The sequence below is a fragment of the Chiloscyllium plagiosum genome, chromosome 18 (assembly GCF_004010195.1).
Source record: "Chiloscyllium plagiosum isolate BGI_BamShark_2017 chromosome 18, ASM401019v2, whole genome shotgun sequence".
NCBI classification, from domain to species: domain Eukaryota; kingdom Metazoa; phylum Chordata; class Chondrichthyes; order Orectolobiformes; family Hemiscylliidae; genus Chiloscyllium; species Chiloscyllium plagiosum.
The window spans coordinates 33,202,376-33,226,710 of record NC_057727.1 but is presented as its reverse complement, the minus strand read 5'-3'; the positions used below and the strand labels follow the sequence as shown (position 1 = coordinate 33,226,710).

The window sequence follows — 24,335 nt, the reverse complement described above, 5'->3', positions numbered from 1 at the left end:
CAAATGTAGGTGCAATAGCTTGTCTTATGGTCTGTGTTTCTTCTGGAAGACTGTTATTTTTTAATGTGGATTCAAATGCTGCAAGCAAGTCCAAAAACATCTCACTGATTATGTTATATAGTATGGTGACAAAAAGACTGAAAGACCTTTAAGCTCAGCAAGCTAACGTACAGACTTATCATCAACCTGAGCTACAAGTCTTCTCAAAATTCGCTAACCTCAAGGATGCCCAATCTTGAGTTGCAAAGAGTCATAGAGATGTACAGCACGGAAACAGACCTTTCGGTCCAACTCATCCATTCTGACCACATATCTCAACCAATCTAGTCCCACGTGCCAGCACACTGCCCATATCCCTCAAAACCCTTCCTGTTCATACACCCATCCAGATTCCTTTTAAAATGATGTAATTGTACTAGCCTCCGCCACTTCCTCTGGCAGCTCATTCCATACACGTACCACCCTCTACAGGAAAAAGTTGCTGCTCAGGTCTCTTTTATATAATTCCCTTCTCACCCTAAACCTATGCCCTCTAGTTCTGGACTCCTCCACCCCAGAGAAGATACTTTGTCTATTTATCCTATCCATGCCCCTCATAATTTTGTAAACCTCAATAAGGTGACCCCTCAATCTCAGATGCTCCAAGGAAAACAGCCCGAGCCTATTCAACTTCTCCCTACAGCTCAAATCCTCCAGCCCTGGCAACATCTTTGTAAATCTTGTCTGAATCCTTTCAAGTTTCACACCATCATTCCAATAGGAAGGAGACCAGAATTGCACGCAATATTCCAACAGTGGCCTTACCAATGTCCTGTACAGCCAAAATATGATCTCCCAACCTCTGTACTCAATACTCTGACCAATAAAGGAAAGCATACCAAACGCCTTCTTCACTATCCTATCTACCTGTGACTCCACTTTCAAGGAGCTATGAACCTGCACTCCAAGGTCTCTTTGTTCAGCAACACTCCCAAGGACCTTACCATTAAGTGTATAAGTCCTGCTAAGTTTGGCTTTCCCAAAATGCACCATCTAGCATTTATCTAAATTAAACTCCATCTACCACTTCTCAGTCCATTGGCCCATTTGATCAATATCCCATTGTAATCTGAGGTAACCTTCTTCATTGTCCACTACACCTCCAATTTTGGTGTCATCTGCAAACTTACTAACCATACTTCTGTTGCTCGCATCCAAATCATTTATATAAATGAAGAAAGGTCGTGGACTCAGCACCGATCCTTATGGCACTCCACTGATCACAGGCCTCCAGTCAGAAAAACACCCCTCCACTGCCACTCTGTCTTCTTATCTTTGAGCCAGTTCAGTATTCAAATGGCTACTTCTCAGTGTTCCATCAGATCTAACCTTGCTAACCAGTCTCCCATGGGGAACCTTGTCGAACATCTTACTGAAGTCCATATAGATCATGTCCACCGGTCTGCCCTCTTTGTTACTTCCTCTTTGTTACTTCTCTTTGTTACTCTTTGTTACTTCTTCAAAAAACGCAATCAAGTTTGTGAGACATGATTTCCCATGTAAAAGCCATATTGACTATCCCTAATCAGTTCTTGCCTTTCCAAATACATGTGCATCCTGTCCCTCAGAATTCCCTCCAACAACTTGCCCACCACCAATGTCAGGCTCATCAGTTTACAGTGCCCTGGCTTGTCCTTACCACTTTCCTTAAACAATGGCACCACGTTAGCCAACCTTCAGTCTTCCAACACCTCACCTGTGACTATCGATGATAGACATGTCTCAGCAAGAGCTCCAACAATCACTTCCCTATCTTCCCACAGAGTTTTAGAGTACACCTGTTCAGGTCCTGGGGTTTGAGTTACTTTTATGTGTTTCCTCCCCTGTAATATGGGCATTTTTCAAGATGTCACCACCTATTTCTACATTATACATCTTCCATGTCCTTTTCCACAATAAATACTGATTCAAAATACTCGTTTAGTACCACCACCATCTCCTGCGGCTCCACACAAAGGCTGCCTTGCTGATCTTTGAGGAGCCCTATTCTCTCCCCAGTTTTCCTTTTGTCCTTAATATATTTATAAAATACCACTGGATTCTCCTGAACTCTATTTGCCAAAGCTATCTCATGACCTTTTCTTTCCCCTACTGCCTTTATACTCTAAGGATTGACTCGATCCATCTTGTCTATACCTGACATATGCTTCCTTCTTTTTCTTAACAAAACCCTCAAATTATTTAGTCATCCAGCATTCCCTATACCTATCAGCCTTTCCTTTCACCCCAACCGGAATATACTTTTTCTGGATTCTCGATATCTCATTTCTGAAGTCTTCCTATTTTCCAGCCGTCCCTTTCCCTGCGAACATCTGCCTCCAATCAGCTTTTGAAAGTTCTTGCCTAATACCATCAAAATTAGCCTTTCTCCAATTTAGAACTTCATCTTTTAGATCTGGCCTATCCTTTTCCATCACTATTTTAAAGCTAATAGAATTATGGTCGCTGGCCCCAAAGTGCTCCCCCACTGACACCTCAATCACTTGCCCTGCCTTATTTCCCAAGAGTTGGTCAAGTTTTGCACCCTCTCTAGTAGGTACGTCCACATCCTGAGTCAGAAAATTTTCTTGTACACACTTAACAAATTCCTCTCTGTCTAAACCGTTAACACTATGGCAGTCCCAGTCTATGTTTGAAAAATTAAAATCCATTACCATAACCCCCCTATTATTCTTACAGATAACTGAAATCTCCTTACAAATTTTGTTTCTCAATTTCCCTCTGACTATTAGGGGGGTTGTAATACAATCCCAATAAGGTGGTCATCCCTTTCTTAGTTCTCAGTTCCACCCAAATAACTTCCCTGGATGTATTTCCGGGAATATCCTCCCTCAGTACAGCTGTAATGCTGTCCCTTATTAAAAACGTCACTCCCCCTCCTCTCTTGCCTCCCTTTCTGTCCTTCCTGTAGCATTTGTATCCTGGAACATTAAGCTGCCAGTACTTTCCATCCCTGAGCTACGTTTCTGTAATTGCTGAGATATCCCAGTCCCATGTTTTTAATCTTGCCCTAAGTTCATCTGCCTTCCCTGTTAGACCTGTTGCATTGAAATAAATGCAGTTTAATTTAACAGTCCTACCTTGTTCTCTGCTTTGTCCCTGCCTGCCTAGAGAGTGTTTAACTTGCTTCCGTTCTCAGCTGTACCAGTCTCACACTGACCTCTTTCCGCACTATCTCCCTGGGTCCCACCCCCCAACCTTATTAATTTAAATCCTCCCGAGCAGCTCTAGCAAATCTCCCTGCCAATACATTAGTCCTCTTTCAATTCAGGTGCAATCTGTCCTTCTTGTACAAGTCACTTCTACCCCAGAAGAGATTCCAATGATCCAAAAATGTGAATCCTCCCATATACCAGCTCCTCAGCCATGTATTCATCTGCTCTATCCTCCTACTCCTGCCCTCACTAGCTCATAGCACTGGGAGTAATCCAGATATTACTACTCTCCAGGACCTCCTTTTGAAATTCCTGCCTAACTCTGTAATCTCCCTTCAGAATCTCAATCTTTTCCCTTCCTATTTTGTTGGTTCCAATGTGTACAATGACCTCCTGCTGGCACCTCTTCCCCCGTGAGAACATTCTGCACCCTCTCTGAGATATCCTTGATCCCGGCACCAGGGAAGCAACACACTGTTCTGATTTTTCACTGCTGGCCACAGGAACGTCTGTTTGCACCTCGGGTGGAGTGTCCCTTAACACAATCGATCTCTTGGAACCCGATGTACCTCTCATTGCATTAGAGCCAGTCTCCATAACCAGAAACTTGGCTGTTCGTGCTACATTCCCCTGAGAATCCATCACCCTCTACATTTTCCAAAACAGCATACTTGTTTGAAATGGGGATAGCCACAGAGGACTCTTGTACTACCTGCCTACCGGTCTTACCTTTCCTGGAGTTAACCCATCTATGTGACTAGTTGAAGTCTGTCCCATTTATTAGCACAGTGATTGTATCATAGTTCTGGTTCAATTCTGGTCTCCCTGCTATAGGAAAGTTGTTGTTAAACCTGAAAGGTTTCAGAAAAAATTTCCAGGGATGTTGCTGGGATCAGAGGGTTTAAGCTATAGGGAAAGGCTAAATAGGCTGGAACATCGAAGGCTCGGGGTGACCTGAAAGTAGTTTATAAAATTATGACGGATATGGAGATGGATAGGGTGAATAGCCAAGGTCCTTTTCCCAGGTTGGGGAGTCCAAAACTAGAGGGCATATGTTTCAGGCAAGAGGGGAAAGATTTAAAAGGAACCTGAGGGACAACTTTTGCATGCAGAAAGTGGTGCGTGAATGAAATGAGCTGCTAGAGGAAGTGGTGGAGGTGGGTACAATTACATCATTTGAAAGCCATCTGGATGAGTCCAGGAAAAGCAAGTGTTTAGAGGGATATGGGCCAAATGCTGACAAACTGGGCTCGATCAGTTTAGGATATCTAGTCGGCATGGACGAGTTGGACTGAAGGGTCATTCTCCTACTGTGTAACTCTGACTATGACTCGCTAACACAATGGAGGATATTCTCAATGTGAAGGTAGGACTTTGCCTCCTCAAGTGATCACTCTTACTGATCCCATCATCATGGACTGACCTGCAGCAGGCAGATGAGGTTAACTACGTTTTTCCCTCTTGTTAGTTCCCTCACCACTGCTGCAGACCCAGTCTAGCAGCAATACCCTTTAGGACCCAATCAGCTCGATCAGTATTGCTGCTACTAAGCCACATTTGGTGGTGCACATTGAAATCCCCCACAAAAAATACATTTTGCACCTTCGGCACCCTTAGTGCTTCATTCAGCTGAAGTACTTGTCCTTGTTTAATATGAAGCCATAAGACTTCAATATTGAATCTGGACCCCATGAGGAGTCCCACAGAAACTCCCTCCTGACTGTATACCACTTCTGCTGGGTCTGCCCTGTCTTTGGTGCAGGACATATCCAGGAATGGCGATGGTAGTATCTGGGACATAGTCATACTCATGGACAATGTCAGGCTGTTGCAGCCAATGTAGTAGGCTATGATCAAATCTATCTAATCTACTATATAAGTATGTTACCTGGATTTTACGATTAAGGGAACAATGTTAAATTTGTTAATATCGCATATAACAGCGTAATGTTACAAGGTGGATGAGCTGATAAGTTGATAGATGCAATTCAGTGTAAAAATAATTGAAATAAACTTTGAAAAGAAGAATTTGGGGAAGGAATGCTGGCCTACAGATGCAAAGGGTTCTTGTGTGCAGCTAGAAATCATCAAGACAGCTGCACATGTAGATAAGCTCGTAACAGAAGCAAATAAAATCTCTGGTTCATATTTGGAGGGTATAAAATAGATGTAAGAAGGTATTCAAACGGTAATTAGAGTACTGTGTTATGTTTTAGGCACTTCATTACAGGAAATTGTTTTTTTAAAAAAACAGACTTGATTCCCCTGTGTGTTTCATGGAATAAGGGGTGAAAGTTATGAAAAAATGCTCCAGAAGTTAGAAATTATTTTCACCTCAGTTGACAAGGTTAAAGTGGTGGCCTTATAAAAGCCTTTAAGATTGCAATGCCCTTTAAATGAGGAAGACAGAGACAGACAATTTTCAAATATTAACAACAGTCCATAACTAACCTGCAAAAATAATTAAAAATTCAGTTAGCATGAATTATTTTACACAGAGGGCAATTAGAATATGGAATTCATCATCACAAAATGTCAAATATTCATATGTTTGGGGATCAAGAGAAGACAAAGGAAGTGAGAAAAACATGACCATAAGAACAATTTAGGCAATGCACAATGGTAAATTAATTTAAAGTGGTTCATTGATTCATTAATTTACTGACTGATAAAGACACTACACTGTAGCCACAACTATCACAGTTTAACAAAAAGCACACTTTTACAAAGTACTGAAAAATAAAACACGCTACGTTTTTATTTAGCATAAGAAAATGCAATGTCACACGAAAAAAATATTTGTAACACAACATAATCAATAAGAATTTCAAGTGCAAGCACTACTTAATAGAATTTGAAAACACAGGTTTAAAGGAAGAAACCAGCAACTACACTTATAAATTGACCAAGTTCTCTCTTTCTTGATTACAACATTTAATTCATAACAATGCACACTTAACTTCCAACGGCTACATTTTGAAAAGGACAACAGACAAACCCAACTTTCTTTCTCAAAATTTAGAATTTTACTTTGCAATTAAAAATAATTAATCTGACTCAAATCATACACAAGACTTCCTTTTTTTCTATTTATTCTGATCTCTTGATTTGCAGCTAAAACTGTAGAATATTACCCTGTTCTTAATGATGCTGAACAAGTTTTTCAACATCCTATGTGTCTCTTAGACAGTGTAAATTATACAGTGTACTCACTCTTGCACTCAATGAACTGTTGGAATAGCTCAGAGCAGTCCCCTCCACTCTTTAATAGAAAGTGCTCTATTAGAAAGAAAGAATCTTGAATTAAGTATTTGTTTTAGTTAGGTTCCTGCTTGGAACACTTGAGTTACTAGCTTCAAAACGTAATCCATGGAATTAATAATGCAGATGGATATTTTATTTTGTCCAACAAAATTCATAAAACTGGAACTTACATACCACACTAAATTTCAGACATTTGATCTGTAATTGATCAAGTAAAATGAGCTGGAGAATCAGCATTCTTTATCTTAAAAAACAGCTATTTTGATTTTAAACTACATTCTCTCTCTTAATTCTGCTGCCCTCTCTCACATCTCTCTCTCCCACCCACCCCCAAATAGCTTTTTGTAGGAATCCAAAAAATGGTTGCAAACTAGCAACATTTTAATTTTCACAATACTTGAAAAAGATTCATCCAACTATGATACTCATTAATATAGAAATGAATAGTTTCAATATCCATGACAGCACTATATATAATTAATAAATGTGGATGCTGAAAAGGATCTGTCTTAGCTACCTTGGTGCTTCTAAAATTGGAGTCCTGAATTTAAATCTTGGCCATATTGGGAGGAAAATGCATTTTTTGGAAGAACGTTATGCAAAACTGATATGAAAATTTCAATCCAACGTCTGCCTACTAAAAGATGGCAAGGTTGATGCAGAAGATGGCTGTTTTTGTGGGGCGATGTTCTTCTGGGGTTTGGTTGTACAGCAACATTGATGACAGAGTTTAATGTTGCAGATGATCACTTTATACCTAACTTGTGCTTGAAGCAGACAATGGATTTCTGAAACTGGAAAATGTTTCATTCTGTAACATAATTACTCCTCCCCCCAATAAGGGGGGGGGGGGGGGAAGTTTAAAAAATATATTTTATTCATATTAATAGCAAGATGTAGTGCACAGAAATTAAATCAATAAATTTGACAGCTTAAATTCATAGCTTTTGAAATGTTGCATCGGTACACTACCTTTATCTGTGCTTCCATTAATTTTAGGTAACAAGTCATCAACTTGGATTCCTATTGTTACCAAAACAAAAAATTAACTTTAGTTCTAGTGATTGAATGTTTGTTTTACAATATTGAAAACATGAAACAAACGATAATTTAGGTAACTAAACGAATGCCACATTTCAGTATATCATAATGCAAATCATAGGATTTAGTTTCAAAGAAGATAACAAACACCTTTCTTCATTAAACATCGACTAAAGTGCAAAGATTACAGATGCCACAAAATGCCCAGAAAAAAAACCATCTGCATTGCAGTACTTGCATTAACTACTTTCACTTCAAACTAAGTTTCCACAACTTTCAGTCTCTGCCTTGCTCAACATGTCCATGATGGCTAAAATTTTTTTTTGCTCCTTCTTTGATATCACATCTTTCTCAAGCTGACTGAAATACACTTGTTGTTTGCTTGAAATATTGAATTATCCACGCACAAACTCCCTAGAGCACAGAGAGGCAGAGAGAGTGCAAGTGAAAGAAAACACTGACAACAGGCTGATCAGAAATAAGAACAGAAATGCAGACAGGTCTGTTCAAAGTAGCTATTTCTGGAGATGGTTTATAATATACATTTTGATTGTTGTTGATATTTATATCAATATGAAGTGCAAGTATGACAGCATGATATTGCCTGAAAAGTGCTCCAACTGAATTGAATCATTGTAATCAAAATAAAACGTGTAGAGGTCAACAAAGTGACCAATGCACAGAGTAGGTTATATTGTGCTTACGTTTTTATCATTAAATTACTAGTACAGTAACGTTAGAGACATGGAAATTCAAATTGCACCAGACTTTTTATTTTATTTGAAAAAAATGGGTTTGCATTGTAGGGTACAGTCTACAGAACAGACTGCAATGTGCATTTATACGAAATAATGGAACCAAGTTGTAACGAATGGCTCCTTACAAATGATTGAATTTCTTCCAGGTCAATTACCACTTAACTCCATTCATTTTGAATCGAAGGCAGTTCACCCATACTAGAATTTTAATCAATTTGAAAGTGACATGGATTAAGTGGACTGAAGACCAATTTGTTTCAAAGCAAAAGAGGTAACGACTTAGAAAAAATGTTAATAAAATGTGCAGACGTCTACAAACTTGCTAAAGATGCTGCCAGACCTGCTGAATTTTTCCAGCAATTTCTGTTTTTGTACAAACTGCTAACCTCAATGGTTGTTGAAAACAATTTATTTTGCAACAAACTAATGCACTGAAAGAAACAGAAATCACTGGAGATTAGAACTGTAAAAGTGCTGTGAACAAATGGGGCTGATAACAATTACATATTTCCAAAGAATGTTTTCCTTTCCAAAAATTTCAGACCAATGTTATACACAATGCCAAAGTAGAGTACACCATTTAAACAAATATAAATTTATGAAAATAACAATCTATATACTACAATTGTGAGCTATTGTTTAAGAATAATAAATGAATGATGGCTGCCCTTATATGTGACCTGTTATGACTAAATAAATATGTAAAAATAATAGGAGTATAACAGTTTCTTTCAACAACAGCTATCAACTATCATGTTTCAAAAAAAATTTCAACTCTGCTAAGTCTTTCTTCCAAAAACTAACATGCTAATAGATATTAGTACCTTAAAATGACATATAGTGAAAGTGGATGGGAGGAAAACCTGTTGCAACAAAGCACTTGCACTAAACATTCAAAATACAAAAAAGTCTTTGTTGGCAATTATTTCCTCTTAAAAAAAAGATGTGGATAACTTCACCGTGGAATTCACACGATATACTTGTTTCAACATTTCAATTTAATACAATGCTAAATGCAAGGGAAATCTGAACTATTCAGGGTTTGGAGTGGCATAATAGAGTCGTAAAACTGTTGTTATCTTTGTGTTCAAGAAAGGATCAAGACAAAAGATGGAAAATTATAGACCGATTAGCCTATCCTCAGTTGTTGGTAAAATTCTAAAATCCATCATTAAGGGTGAGATTTCTAAATTCTTGTTGGATTAGAACAAGTCAGCATGGATTTAGTAAGGGGAGATTGTGCCTGAAGAACCTGTTAGAATTCTTTGAAGAGGTAACAAGTAGGTTAGACCAGGGAAACCCAGTGGATGTTATCTATCTAGACTTCCAAAAGGCTTTTGATAAGTTGCCTCATGGGAGGCTTTTGAGTAAGATGAGGGTCCATGGCGTTCGAGGTGAGCTACTGGCATGGATTGAGGATTGGCTGTCTGAAGGCAGAGAGTTGGGATAAAAGGTTCTTTTTTGGAATGGTGGCTGGCGACAAGTGGTGTCCTGCAATGTTGGGACCACAGCTGTTCACTTTATATTAATGATCTGGATGAAGGGACTGGTGGTATTCTGGCGAAGTTTGCCGATGATAAGAAGTTAGGTGGACAGGCAGGCAGTACTGAGGAGGTGGGGAGGCTGCAGAAAGATTTAGACAGTTTAGGAGAGTGGTCCAGAAAATGGCTGATGAAATTCAATGTGAGCAAATGAGAGGTCTTACACTTTGGAAAAAAAAAATACAGATGTGGACTATTTCCTAAACGGTGAGAAAATTCATAAAGCCAAAGTACAAAGGAATCTGGGAGTGCTAGTCCATGATTCTCTAAAGGTGAACTTGCAGGTTGAATTCGTGATTAAGAAAGCAAATGTAATGTTGTCATTTATCCCAAGAGGGTTAGAATATAAAAGCAGTGATATGCTTCTGAAACTTTAAAAAGCTCCAGTGAGGTCCCATTTAGAATAATGTGTCCAATTTGGGCCCCACACTTGAGGAATTGGAGCTGAAAAATGTGTTGCTGGAAAAGCGCAGCAGGTCAGGCAGCATACAAGGAGCAGGAGAATCGACATTTCGGGCATAAGCCCTTCTTCCTGATCTCCAGCATCTGCAGTCCTCACTTTCTCCATATTAGCATTGGAGCATGTCCAGTGGAGATTCACACGGATGATCCCTGGAATGGTATGCCTAACATACGATGAGTATCCTGGGATTGTATTCATTAGAGTTTAGAAGGTTGAGGGGACATCTAATAGAAACTTACAAGATAATGCAAGGCTTAGAAAGAGTGGATGCTGGGAAGTTGTTTCCATTAGGTGGGGAGATTAGGACGCGTGGGCACAGTCTTAGAATTAGAGGGGGTCAACTTAGAATGGAAATGGGGAGACATTTCTTGAGCCAGAGTGTGGTAGGCTTGTGGAATTCATTGCCATGGAGCGCAGTAGAGGCCGAGGTTGCTTTTGAGGCCGAGATTGCTTTCAAGGCAGAGATTGATAAATTCCTGATCTCGCAAGGAATTAAGGGCTATGGGCAGAGTGGACGCGATTGGCTGAATGGCCTTACTTCTACTCCTATGTCTTATGGTCTAAAACCTTCAATTCACTTTCATATGTACTTGAACCAGGCATCCATTTTAAAAACAGACATTATTTAAACAATAGGTTTCCCTCTGCACTAAAACATTTGCAATTTAATATGACTAGAGTCAAAATTCATGATGCACTTAGTTCTCTCTCTTCATCTCTGTGAATCAAGATGGCCACAAAATCAAGAGACCAAGAAGAACTCTCTAATCTAAAAAAAATTCAAGTTTGATCCTTGGTTTCTGCATAATTTGTTTTTAGTCTGGGGGGTGGGGGGGGGCATAATTAACCTCAGTACTTCAGATTAATTTCAAGTCAGGGATGATTCGTGTCAGTTATCTATATCCTGACTCCCACTTATTGGGGGAGTATGAGAATTGAACACTGACTAAACAAAGTTATACAAAGATTTTTATCTGAAATCATCTTCAATCCCTTTTAAAACAAAATTTTTAAAGCACCTTCAGTCCTCTACTCAGCTTTACAAGGTAAGAAAGATTGCAGATTCAACAGTAAGTGTTTCTCAGTTGAAGAAATAAAACTGAAATAGAATAATATGCCAGTGGAAAAGCACCCTCTAATGGCCACCAAACTGCATGTTGGTGTTTTGACTAGTAACAAAAATGTGGGATCATACATAAAGAAGAATAAAATGTGCTATTTAAATTTCAGTTACTATTTACTAATCAAAAACCTATGCTGGACATGCATTTTTCTGATGAATAAAACTCTACGTAGATGTGAACATTTGTAAATAAATAATTTCATCAAAATTAATCAAAAAAATACTTATCTCCTAACAGTTTATCACTTTGAAGGTGACAAGTAACAAACTATCAACTTATGATGTGCATAGTCTAGAAACACGGAATATCTTTTATGGCCACTGCTATGATGTGGATAGAATTAAAGAACAGCAAAACTAATAGGGGGTGACAACAGATTGCCAAACAGCCAGATTGATATTGAACAGTTCAATTATAAAATATGGAAATGAGGGAAGCATATGCCAGAAACAAATACAAAATTTCAATTTTCACATTGACTGGAGGACCTGAATAGATCAAACAGTAAAGACAGTGACTTCTTGCAACACACTCAGGGCAATTACTACAATCATCCATTCTAGAACTAACAAGAGAAGAAATTATGCTCAGATGAATACCAAAACAGAACTAAGTCTGATTTATGAAGTGTGGCCACCAGATTTGAGCTTGTAAAAGAGAGAGTAATGAATCACAAACAACATTTTTTTAAAAATTAGTTGGAGAAAATATAAAAGTAATAAGAAATAAATTAGTCACAGTAAACTGGTCTGATCTGTGAATAGGTAAAACAATGAACAAACAACGTGAAATATTCCAAAATAATTGGGTTCAATATGAAAGCAGTTTATGCCATTAAAAGACAAAGTTTAATTTCTGAAGCTAAGCAACTATGAACAATAAACAAGCCAAGGGGCAGTATTAAGCTAAATGCTTGCATAAATGTAAGGGTACGTGGAAATCCAACAATATAAGAATACTTCAAAGACAATGAAGCAATAGAAGAAAATTAATGCAATCGTGAACAAAATATCGTGAGATATCCAAGTTATTTTTTTCATGTATGTGCATTAAAATAAAGAAATTGTTAATTGTCAAATAACTAAAAATTGGAACAGGTGAGAAAATGATATGGAATTAAGGGAATGGCAAAATTGTCAAATTAATTTTTTGCATCTCTATTCAATTTAAAAAGGACAAAATAGCAACAGTACAAGGGAATCAAAAATATAAGCAATGGAGAGAAACTTCGTGCAATGGACAAGTCAAAAAAGGTCATAAGAAACAGTGGTGTTAAGGTAGATAATCACGAGGATCTGTTGATTTTCTTTTAAAAAAATATACAGGAAGAGAAAATTTTATGTGGGACTATCATAATTTGCCACAGGTGTATTTGGTTTAGAAAACTGCAAATTTCAATATTACATAGGTCAGAGAAAATGCAAGAATCAATGTACTTAGCAGTTCAACATCTGCTCTGGAGACTAGATCAGAAGCTATCATCCAAGACAGAGCCACTGAGCACATCGAGTCATAGGAATGTACAGCATGGAAACACATGAAAATGCATGAGTTGATTATAGACAATCGGCATAGACTTGTGACCAACTTATCTGAGAGTTTTGAGGTCATCCTTAATTAGGTGTACAAGGGAGTATGTATCTATGGATTCGGTGTCCATTTCCTCTTGCATCACCAATCTCCCCTTCATTTTTCAAGTACTTGAGTGTGTTAGCATCTCCCAAATTATTGCATATTATTCCTACAGCTACAATTATGAACCTCTTCAAAAAGGTTTCAATCCCTTCAACAGCCTAACTGATGACAGAGATAATTTATCTGACATTGCCAATGATGTACTATCACTCTTCATTCTTAATTTGTCTGAAACCTTTGACATATTAAGAACACCATTCTCCTCCAATCTCCTTCCTTCGTTAATTCAGCCACTTAAAGCGAGGTTGAATCATATAGATGAGGAAAACTGCAATCAATCATTCTCCTGAATTGTCTAATTTTAACCCAACAGGCTAAAAGTTTTAACTTCAGCAGTGGTGGATTCCTTGGTAGGAATTTTTCAGAGGGGATAAATCAAAATGATCTGCCCTTGCACTGTTAGATGCAATCTTAGGAGCAGTCCATTTTAGACAAATGATCAAGTTTGTCCAAGTACCAGCATATAAAATGAATGCCAAATTTGAAAATAACCAGAAAATTTCATGTGAATGATCATTCAAAAGTGATTTTTTTAATAAATCCAACTCCATAGAATAAATTTTCTTGAGGGTTAAAACTAAAGATGTGATATAAACTATTTTCAAATTATATATTTGATGTATTGTGTGTCTCAAAATTTATTCAATAATATAAAATTTATTCAGTTATCTAAATTAAGGATCCAAATATGGATACAATGATTTTTTAAGTACTGCAGTTTCAGATATTACCCAGAAATATTTTAAACATTTATACTAAACTCACCTATACTATTGTGATCCTTGATGTTTTTCTCCTGAAGTTGTTCTAACCGTACTGTATTTAAAGAAAAAGCAGCATTTAGATTTCTTTTTCCAGTTATAAATTCAAAGATGAAAATGTATATTGAAGTTTTGAACACTTGAAAAACAGAAATCAACAAAGTCTGAGTAATTGTACACATTTTCCACATCTAGAATTTTAAAAATTTATTCACAGGATGTGGACATCTCTGGTTAGGCCAACATTTATTGTCCACTGCCAATTTCCCTAGAAAAGGAGGCAGCAAACTGTGTAGTATTAGCAGTATGAACAATAACTAAGAACAAAAACATCACAATGACTGCTGGGTGAACATTTCACCTTTGAGAACTCTGGCTACATTAAAAAAAAAAGATATTGTTTACATTTTAGTGGCCAAATGCTGTAATTTTTTTCGACAGGGCAACACGACAGCTCAGTGGTTAGCACTGCTGTCTCACAGCATCAGGGACCTGGGTTCGATTCCATCCTTGGGCAGTTGTGAGGATTTCCTCCCACAGTCCAAAAATATGCAGGTTAGATGGACTCGCCATGCTAATTTGCCCATAGTCTCCAGGGATATATAGGTTAGGTGGATTAGCCACAGGAAGTGTATAGTTATGGGGATGGGGTGGTTTGGGTGGGATTCTCGTCGGAGGGTCAGTGTGGACTTGATAGGCTGAATGGTCTGCTCCCACACTATAGAGATTCTATTCTATGATCTCATTAACAGTGGCTTTACTCCATTCATTCCAAGCTACTGATATTCTTCTCAGTTAGCTTACAATGTATCTTTGCGATTTTACTTCACACATCAAGCAAATGCAGTAGAATCCAATCCCTCCCAAATATATGGAATTATGTTATATTCAACATATCTTTGTGTTAAAAAAAGACTGCCTTCAACTTTATATCTGTAGGTCTGCAACAATTGAGGTTAGTGATATTAAAGATCCTGGATAAAACTGCCCATTCTCTCACTCTAAAAGCATTTAAGTACTTGTAGTGAGGTTAAGGAAAGAACAGAATTTAGTTGTTGGAGAAAAAGCAATTCAAAGAATACTTAGAAGCTGGAAACATACACGTTTCAGTCAGGCATTTATAAAAGTTTGCCAAAGAGGTAAAGAAAGAAGCAATAAGAGCAAAAACAATTACAAAAAAAACATTAGACTTGGTAGCATCTATGAAGTGGAGCGAGAAACAGAGTTAATGTTTTGAGTCAGTCCAATTCATCTACAGAACTCTGAGTTCAATCTAGAGTATTTTGTTTTTATAATAAGGGCAAATTGATAGTTTGCTGGAGTTACATAGTATAATAGCTGGGGGCAGTTAGAGGAGGTGGTAGTGGTGGTGGTGGTGGAGGAATAGTAGAAGAAAGAAACTAAGCTAAGTTTGGTTAGAAATTAATCAGAACATTATAGGTTGATCACTCACAAAAAAAAATTACACCTATGTTCTACCCAAAATATTGATGGATTTAAAATTTAGCTTTCAGGAATTTTATCAAGCTCTTTACCCATTGTTTCCCTTTCACCAATAATCAACGAAAGACTGCAAGTTCTATTACCTTGTAAAGCCGTAAGCCGTTCATTGGTGAAATCATTATCAGCTTGTAAGGCTTCAATCCTCGCTTGAAGTAACTGTTCCTTCTCTTCCATTTCATCTATTCTGTGCTGCAATTCCTTCTTTTCAGATAGGGCCTTCTGCTGAATCTCTTCTTGTTTCCCTTCAGCATGCTGTTCAGAGACAAAACTAACATAGTGAATCTTTTAAAAAAAAAATCACCTTGCTTAAAGATGTTCCAATTTTCTGCAATGCAATAGTGCTACTCAATGTTGTCTGCTCTGAGCAGTGTATTATGGGAATTAAGTTTTAAGATTTTTTTAAATAAAAGATAAAACGTTAAGACATTTTAAAAATGTTAATTGAGAAACTTTAATAACACACAACAAAGTATGTACAAAGGTTAGCGGATGAGTGCAAATATCATTGATCCTTTTTTGTAGTAACCTTTGAATAAATAAGAGGATGATAGCAGAAAAGTCATAACATACCAAATGTCAAGGCTACTGCTCTAGGGACACAGTACAGGTTCCACCAAGACAGCTGGTAGAAATTAATTTCAATTAATAAATCTGAATATTTTTTCATTATTCTTTCATGGGATGTGGGAGTGCCTGGCAAGGCAGGCATTTGTTGCTCATCCGTAGTGGCCTGCCAAGCCTTTGAAGGCAAGTAAGAGTCAGATTGTTGTGGATCTTGGCTTACATGTTGGCTACACTGGTAAGATTAGATTTCCTTAGATTAGATTCCCTCCAGTATGGAAACAGGCCCTTCGACCCAACAAATCCACACCGACCTCCGAAGAGCAACCCACCTAGACCCATTTCCCTCTGACTAAAACTATGGGCAATCTGGCATGGTCAATTCACCTGACCTGCACATCTTTGGAATGTGGAAGGAAACTGGAGCACTCGGAGGAAACCCACGCAGACATGGGGAGACAGTCGCCGAGGCGGGAATCAAACTGGGGTCCCTGGCGTGTGAGGCAGCAGTGCTAACCACTGAATCTTAGCAAATTCATTCCCTTGCCTGCAACGCCCTCAGATCCCAGTAAAGAACAAAAGAGTAGTACAAGTTTGTCATTGCAAAAGCGATAATCATTCACAGGCAGAAAAAAAAGTGAGATTCCAATTTTGTGCAAAGTATTGTTCAGTTAATGCTGCAATTTTCTATGGTTAGGCAGTACTTGCTCATAACTATATACTCTTTCCAGGAGTTTAGTGTAAATGCCCTTCTTGACTGAGAGTAAGCGAAATACTTTAGACGATCATAGAATGTCAAAGAAACCCCATAAAAAGTCAAGAGATCTAGAATACCATGGGGCGGCACAGTGGCTAGCACTGCTGCCTCACAGCGCCAGAGACCCAGGTTCAATTCCCGCCTCAGGCAACTGTCTGTGTGGAGTTTGCACATTCTCCCCGTGTCTGCAAGGGTTTCCTCCAGGTGCTCCGGTTTCCTCCCACAGTTCAAATATGTGCTAAATAGTGTTAGGTCAAGGGGTAAGTATAGGGGAATGGGTCTGGGTGAGTTACTCTTCGGAGGGTCGGTGTGGACTTGTTGGGCCGAAGGGCCTGTTTCCACACTGTAGGGAATCTAATCTAATCTAATCTAATACAGTATATTTTGGACTTCAATAAGATATCTTATGTTAAAGATTTCTTTTCCCAACACTGACACAGCTCTAAAGAATGTGCAGAAACACTTTCATGAGCCTTATATCATCATTTTTAAAAATATGTTAACAGAGTTTATCAAATTGCAACAGACAATTGCATAATTATGCAGGTGCTAGGTTTTAAATTTTTATTATAAATTGGACAGAAAGGTGCAGTAAGAGTCATGTGGTGGATTAGGTGGAAAGACAGAAATGCATCTTGTATATATTTTTGCTGTATGATGTAAGGTTTCATGTCCAAGATTTTAAGCAGAGATTAAAATAATGTGAATTTTTTTTTGATTCAAAGGGGTTTAGTACTGAATTGAAAGAGCAAAGTCCAAGTTATTTGAAGTTCTAGAGAAAAACATGTAAAAATTCATATTTTATCAGAACATTATAGAATTTTATATTAGATTACATTAGATTAGATTACATTAGATGACATTACAGTGTGGAAACAGGCCCTTCGGCCCAACAAGTCCACACCGACCCGCCGAAGTGCAACCCACCCATAACCCTACATTTACTCCTTACCTAACACTACGGGCAATTTAGCATGGCCAATTCACCTGACCTGCACATCTTTGGACTATGGGAGGAAACCGGAGCACCCGGAGGAAACCCACACAGACACGGGGAGAACGTACAAACTCCACACAGTCAGTCGCCTGAGGTGGGAATTGAACCCGGGTCTCAGGCGCTGTGAGGCAGCAGTGCTAACCACCGTGCCGCCCACAAAATTCTTACGGAATTTCTATGCATAGCAACAAGCCACCAAACAAAGTTTTTTTTTCTGGTTTAAAAAAAAACAAATCGATGAGTCAATCAATCATAACAAAACAAAGATAATGGCAACAAAAGTGGTGCTTTTTGGTAGTCTTGCAACACCTTGTGCACCTCTTAGATCATAGGTCCATAACATACAGAAGCAGAAATAGGCCATTCGGCACAGAGTTGACATCATTGGATCATAGCTGATATGTTTCTCAATTCCATTTTCCTACCTTCTCCTGTAACTGTTTATTGCTTTACTAATCAATAACCTACCTTCTCGATCTTAAATGTACTCAATGACTTGGCCTCCACAGCCTACTGCAGCAAAGATTTCCACAGATTCACCACTCACTTGCTGAAGAAATTCCCCTTCACTCAGTTCTAAAGGGTTATCCCTTCATTCTGAGTGCCCCTGGATCCGAGGTTCTCCTACTTGTGGAAATATCTTCTCCAAGTATACTCTATCTTGGCCTTTCAGGGTGAAAGCCCAAATGAGGAACAAGGAGAAGGTATAATGGATACCTATCCTTTGATGAATGGTTAGAATGACTCAAACAAAGGATTGATATAGGTCACATAACCAGCCTTCGGAAATGAAATATATTAATGGGTGCTCAAAGATTGATGGGGCAGTCCTTAGTAGGCATAAGACAACAAGGAAAGGAATTCCTGACAACTTGGCCAGGGCAAGGAAACATAAACAAAATGAGCCTGCTTCTGCAGACAAACAGATAACAGACTGTTAATAAATCTGCTATCACCTGCTTTGGTCTACTTAGTTTCCGTTTACCGTATATTCTAAGGTATACGTTGATCTCGTGTATAAATCAAGATTAGAGTGGTGCTGGAAAAGCACAGCAGGTCAGGCAGGCAGCACCCAAGGAGCAGGAAAATCGACGTTTCGGGCAGGAACTCTTAGAGTCCTAGAGATATACAGCATGGAAACAGACCCTTTGGTCCAACCCGTCCATGCCGACCAGGTATCCCAAACCAATCTAGTTCCACCTGCCAGCACCCGGCCCATATCCCTCCAAACCCTTCCTATTCATATACCCATCCAAATGCCTTTTAAATGTTGCAATTGTTACAGTTGCCCCTTAGATCTCTTTTATATCTTTCCTCTCTCACACTAAACCTATGCCCTTTAGTTCTGGACTCCCCCACCCCATGGAAAAGACCTTGTCTATTTATCCTATCCATGCCCCTCATGATTTTGTAAACCTCTATAGAGGTCACCCCTCAACCTCCGACACTCCAGGCAGCTCCAGTCTGTTCAGCCAGTATTCAACCAGTAAATACCAATGTAAAATGTTTAGTACCACCCCATCTCCTGCGGCTTCACACAAAGGCTGCCTTGCTAATCTTTGAGGGGCCCTATTCTCTCCCGAGTTATCATTTTGTCCTTAATATATTTATAGAATCCCATTGGATTCTCCTGAACTCTATTTGCCAAAGCTATCTCATGACCCTTTCTTTCCCCTCGAGTATACTCCTACTGCCTTTATACTCTTTTAAGGATTCACTCGGTCTATCCTGTCTAAACCTGACATATGCTTCCTTCTTCTCCTTAACCAAACCCTCAATTTCTTTAGTCATTCAGCATTTGCTATACCTACCAGCCTTCCCTTTCACCCTAACAGGAATATACTTTCTTTGGATTCTCGTTATCTCATTTCTGAAGGCTTCCCATTTTCCAGCCATCCCTTTACCTGCGAACATCTGCCCCCAATCAGCTTTTGAAAGTTCTTGCCAGATAGCGTCAAAATTAGCCTTTCTCCAACTTAGAACTTCAACTTTTAGATCTGGTCTATCTTTTTCCATTACGATAATAGAATTATGGTCGCTGGCCCCAAAGTGTTCCCCCACTGACACCTCAGTCACCTGCCCTGCCTTATTTTCCAAGAGTCGGTTAATGTTTGCAACTTCTCTAGCAGGTACATCCACATACTGAATCAGAAAATTTTCTTGTACACACTTAACAAATTCCTCTCCATCTAAACACTGGCAGTCCCAGTCCATGTTTGGAAAGTTAAAATCCTCTACCATAACCACCCTATTATTCTTACAGATAGCTGAGATCTCCTTACAAGTTTGTTTCTCAATTTCCCTCTGACCATTAGGGGGTCGATAATATAATCCCAATAAGGTGATCATCCCTTTCTTATTTCTCAGTTCCACCCAAATAACTTCCCTGGATGTATTTCCAGGAATATCCTCCTTCAGCATAGCTGTAATGCTATCCCTTATCAAAAACGCGACTCCCCCTCCTCTCTTGCCTCCCTTTCTATCCTTCCGGTAGCATTTGTATCCTGGAACATTACGCTGCCATCCCTGAGCCATGTTTCTGTAATTGTTACGATATACCAGTCCCATGTTCCTCACCATGCCCTGAGTTTATCTGCCTTCCCCACTGGCCCCTTGCATTGAAATAAATGCAATTTAATTTATTAGTCCTACCTTGTTCCTGCCTGCACTGTTTGATTCTCTTTTGTTCTCAACTGTACCAGTCTCAGATTGATCTCTTTCCTCACTATCTCCCTGGGTCCTACCCACCCTCCCCTCACCTTACTAGTTTAAATGCTCCCGAGCAGCTCTAGCAAATCTAGAGTGGGACCCAGGGAGATTGTGAGGAAAGAGATCAATCATCAGGATCAGATTCCTGATGAAGGGCTCATGCTTGAAACATTGATTTTCCTGCTCCTCGGATGCTGTCTGACCTCCTGTGGTTTTCCAGCACCACTTTAATCTTGACTCTGATCTCCAGCAAATGCAGTCTTCACTTTCACCTAATTGATCTCATGTTTAAGTTGACCCCATAATTTTGGCCAACAGAACTGGTATGTGTTGTATACCTCGTGTGCAAGTTGACCCTAGTTTGATAGGGGTTTCTTCCTGACCATATACATGCAAATATCTACGGTACGTTATGGATGCCCTGGACCTTGTCTTCCTGCTGTTGCCTCAGTTTCTTAGAAGTAAGTGTTGTGTACAGTTGTGCTCTGAACTTATTGTAAAACTCACCCAAATTTTCCTGACAAAATGACATCACGAAAAACAAATATACAGCACAGTTTAAACTAAAAGTTACTGAAGTTGCAGAGAACAACAATAGCATAGCTGTAAGGGAGTTCTGTGTTACTGAAAAACTTGTTTGAGATAGGAGGAAAAAACCCACACAGTTAAAGGCTGTGCCGACCAAGGAAAGCTGAACAAGTAGCCACAAGTAGAAGAAAAGATTACTGACTGGGTAATTCAGTGTCATCAGAACGGAAGCATAGACAATATATAAGAATACATGCCAAAAATGAAGCTGAAAAGAATGGGTTAGTGATTTCAAAGCCAGTACTCGATGGTGCAGCAGGGTTATGAAAAGGTACAATTTAGTGCTTAAATAGAAAACCAAGATTGCCCAACGTCTACCAGCAGAACTTAATGACAAGTTAATTGGGTTCCATCAACTGTGATCAGAAGTCGGAAGGAAAACCGGGTACAGGCTCTCATGCATCGGCAATATGGACGAAACCCCAATGAACTTTGATATGCCAGGGAACAGAACTGTGGACAAGATTGGAGTTAAAAGAGTTTTGGTTAAGACTACTAGCCATGAAAAGAGTTGATTCATTGTGGTACTTGGTTGTATGGCAGGTGAAACAAAGTTAAAGCCTATGGTTAAAAATCACAACACCAGGTTATAGTCCAAAAGGTTTAATTGGAAGCACTAGCTTTCACAGCACTGCCCCTTCATCAGGTGATTGTGGAGTACACAATTGTAAGACACAGAATTTATAACCAGGTACTCCACAATCACCTGATGAAGGAGCAGCGCTCTGAAAGCTAGTGCTTCTAATTAAACCTGTTGGACTATAACCTGGTGTTGCGAGATTTTTAACTTTGTACACCCCAGTCCAACATCGGCATCTCCAAATCAAAGCTTATGGTGATTTCTAAGGGGAAAATTCGGCCAAAACAGAAATTTCCGAAAGGCACGGCTGTCCTCGTCCATGGAAAAGGGTGGATGGATGAAGATGTCTGCAAGACTTGGATTAGGGAATATACGACCAGGTGGACTTAGAAAGAAGAAAAGCTAATTGGTTTGGGATATGTTCAGATCACACTCAGTGAAAAGTGTTGTCAATTAATTTTGAGCTAACAATACTGACGCTGCAATGATTCCTGTATGCCTTACGAGCATGGTGCAGCCACTGGATGTTCGATTAGATAAGATTAGATTAGATTAGATTAGATTACTTACAGTGTGGAAACAGGCCCTTCGGCCCAACAAGTCCACACCGACCCTCCGAAGAGCAACCCACCCAGACCCATTCCCCTACATTTACCCCTTTACCGAACACTACGGGCAATTTAGCATGGCCAATTCACCTACCCTGCACATTTTTGGACTATGGGAGGAAACCGGAGCACCTGGAGGAAACCCACGCAGAAACAGGGAGAATGTGCAAACTCCACACAGACAGTTGCCTGAGGCTGGAATTGAACCCGGGTCTCTGGCGCTGTGAGGCAGCAGTGCTAACCATTGTGCTGCCCACATCAATAAACTTTTTAAGGACTTAGTATGGAAGAAATGGGACACTTGGATGCAAGAAAGGTTAAAAAAAAGCTTCACAAAGGGTGGTAACATGCGTTCTCCATTACTTGCAACTGTATGTGAATGGATTGCTGAGTCCTAGAAGGAGATGAAAACTAAAATAATTGTGAAAACCTTCAAAAAATGAGGATGACTATTTATGGTCAGATTGAAGTAATGACAAATCAATTGATGATCCCTTTCAGAGTGCAGAAGACGATGGTCCATATAATGATATGTTTGACCCAGACGAGTGTAATGAATTATTCAATTGTGTAACTGATGAGGACAGTGAACTTGAAGGATTCTAATGGGCATTTGCATGTACTGGTAACTTTTGTTTTAAGCAGCTATCCCATAATATTTGTGGTATACTGTGAGAGGAGTTTTTTGCTGTAAAATGAATATCAGTTTTTTGATGTAAAGTGTTTATCGTATATTAAGTTTCATGCTGTCATTTTTTAAAATACAATATTATTTTTTTTTGTTTTTATTACTCCTTTGTTTTTATTTCATGAATTGCGTGTTGTACAAACACCCCCAGTATATGACCTGACCACCTGCTGGTATGCCTATTAACTTTTGTACAGGTGTACACCTACATGCACTTTAGGTACTGGTAACCGGAAAATGGTATGACAGTACGGTTCTACTGTAGCAGGCAGAATGGAGACAGTTACTTTGTAGATTAATATTCTACAATGGCTATAAATTCTTTATCATTTTGTTGTTTGTTATTTTATATAGAGATCTGGCTCTGGTTTAAGCATGAATTTCGTCCCCTCAAAAACTACCTCGTGTATAAGTCGACCCCCAATTTCAGCTTTTAAAAAGTCTTCAAAACTCTACCTATACACGAGTATATATGGTAGTTTATAAGGAAGGCAAAGTCATCATAGGTTTACCTGGCTACAGACTGCTTTCTTATTAGATGTGAGGAACCACACCTTAGATGAGGGAAGAGGTAAAATCAGCCAGTGTGGAAATTGAACCCTTGCTGTTGGTATTACTCTGCATTGCAAACGATCTGTCCAAACAATAGTTAGCTAACCAGTTAGCTGAGGTTACTATGAAGGACTCTCCGTCTCAATTTCTTCCTTTGCCGGAGGGGTGGTGACCCGCAGGTAAACCACTACCAGCCATCTCTCTCTCTAATGTGAGAGCGGCCGTTTGGGACTAAAGTGATTAGCTTATGCATTCTATTAAAACTGTTGCTTCTAAATAAACTACTTAATAAATTACTTTAAAATCACTACGAACTAAATGTCTTCAAGGCAGAAATTGATAAATTCTTGATGTCACAAGAATTAAGGGCTACGGGGAGAATGCGGGTAAGTGGAGTTGAAATGCCCATCAGCCATGATTGAATGGCAGAGTAGTCTCGATGGGCCGAATGGCCTTACTTCCGCTCCTATGTCTTATGGTCTTATAACTCGACTGGCTTTTTGAAGCTAAAACTCACTAAGTTGAATCCTGCAATTGTCTGAGTTTTCTTCTGAAAAAAAAGGAAAGAAATAAAACCTTTTCCACAGTCTCATGAAAGAAATGCCAGTTTTAAAACATTGTCTACTTAAAATGCAATTCATTTAAACTCACCTTTAACTTGTCAGTGAACTCTTTAATTTCATTCACAGCTCCATTGTACTTATTGGCCAGTTCTCTCAATTCTTCCTGTGTTCTATCATTCATTTCCTTTAAATGGGTGCATTCATCCTCTGTGTTACTCAGACTTCGCTATAACATTAAAATATATGTATTAATTCTGGGATGTCTTCAGATCTGAAAAGCATCTTCTCAATTTTTAAACTCATTGAGAAAGTCAAGATTTAGCTGTTAATTGTCCATCGTAAGATTTAAAATAATGTAAACCGAAAGAATTAACCCAAAAAGAATGCT

At 38.9% G+C, this 24,335-nt stretch overlaps 1 protein-coding gene across 34 annotated transcripts in view; it reads right to left on the bottom strand.

Annotated features, from left to right (window-relative positions):
* slmapa (sarcolemma associated protein a) overlaps nt 1-24,335 on the bottom strand; it is a 256,792-nt gene that overhangs the window by 119,312 nt on the left and 113,145 nt on the right. For 18 of the 34 annotated variants that reach the window (XM_043708126.1, XM_043708125.1, XM_043708136.1 and 15 more), the window contains 5 exons: nt 24,036-24,173; nt 15,428-15,596; nt 13,846-13,896; nt 7,431-7,481; nt 6,408-6,473 (listed from right to left, as the gene is read on the bottom strand). In XM_043708126.1, coding sequence (XP_043564061.1) covers nt 6,408-6,473; nt 7,431-7,481; nt 13,846-13,896; nt 15,428-15,596; nt 24,036-24,173 — 475 coding nt within the window. The remainder of the gene's footprint in view (nt 1-6,407; nt 6,474-7,430; nt 7,482-13,845; nt 13,897-15,427; nt 15,597-24,035; nt 24,174-24,335) is intronic. The other 16 variants (XM_043708144.1, XM_043708146.1, XM_043708149.1 and 13 more) reach the window with 3 other exon arrangements.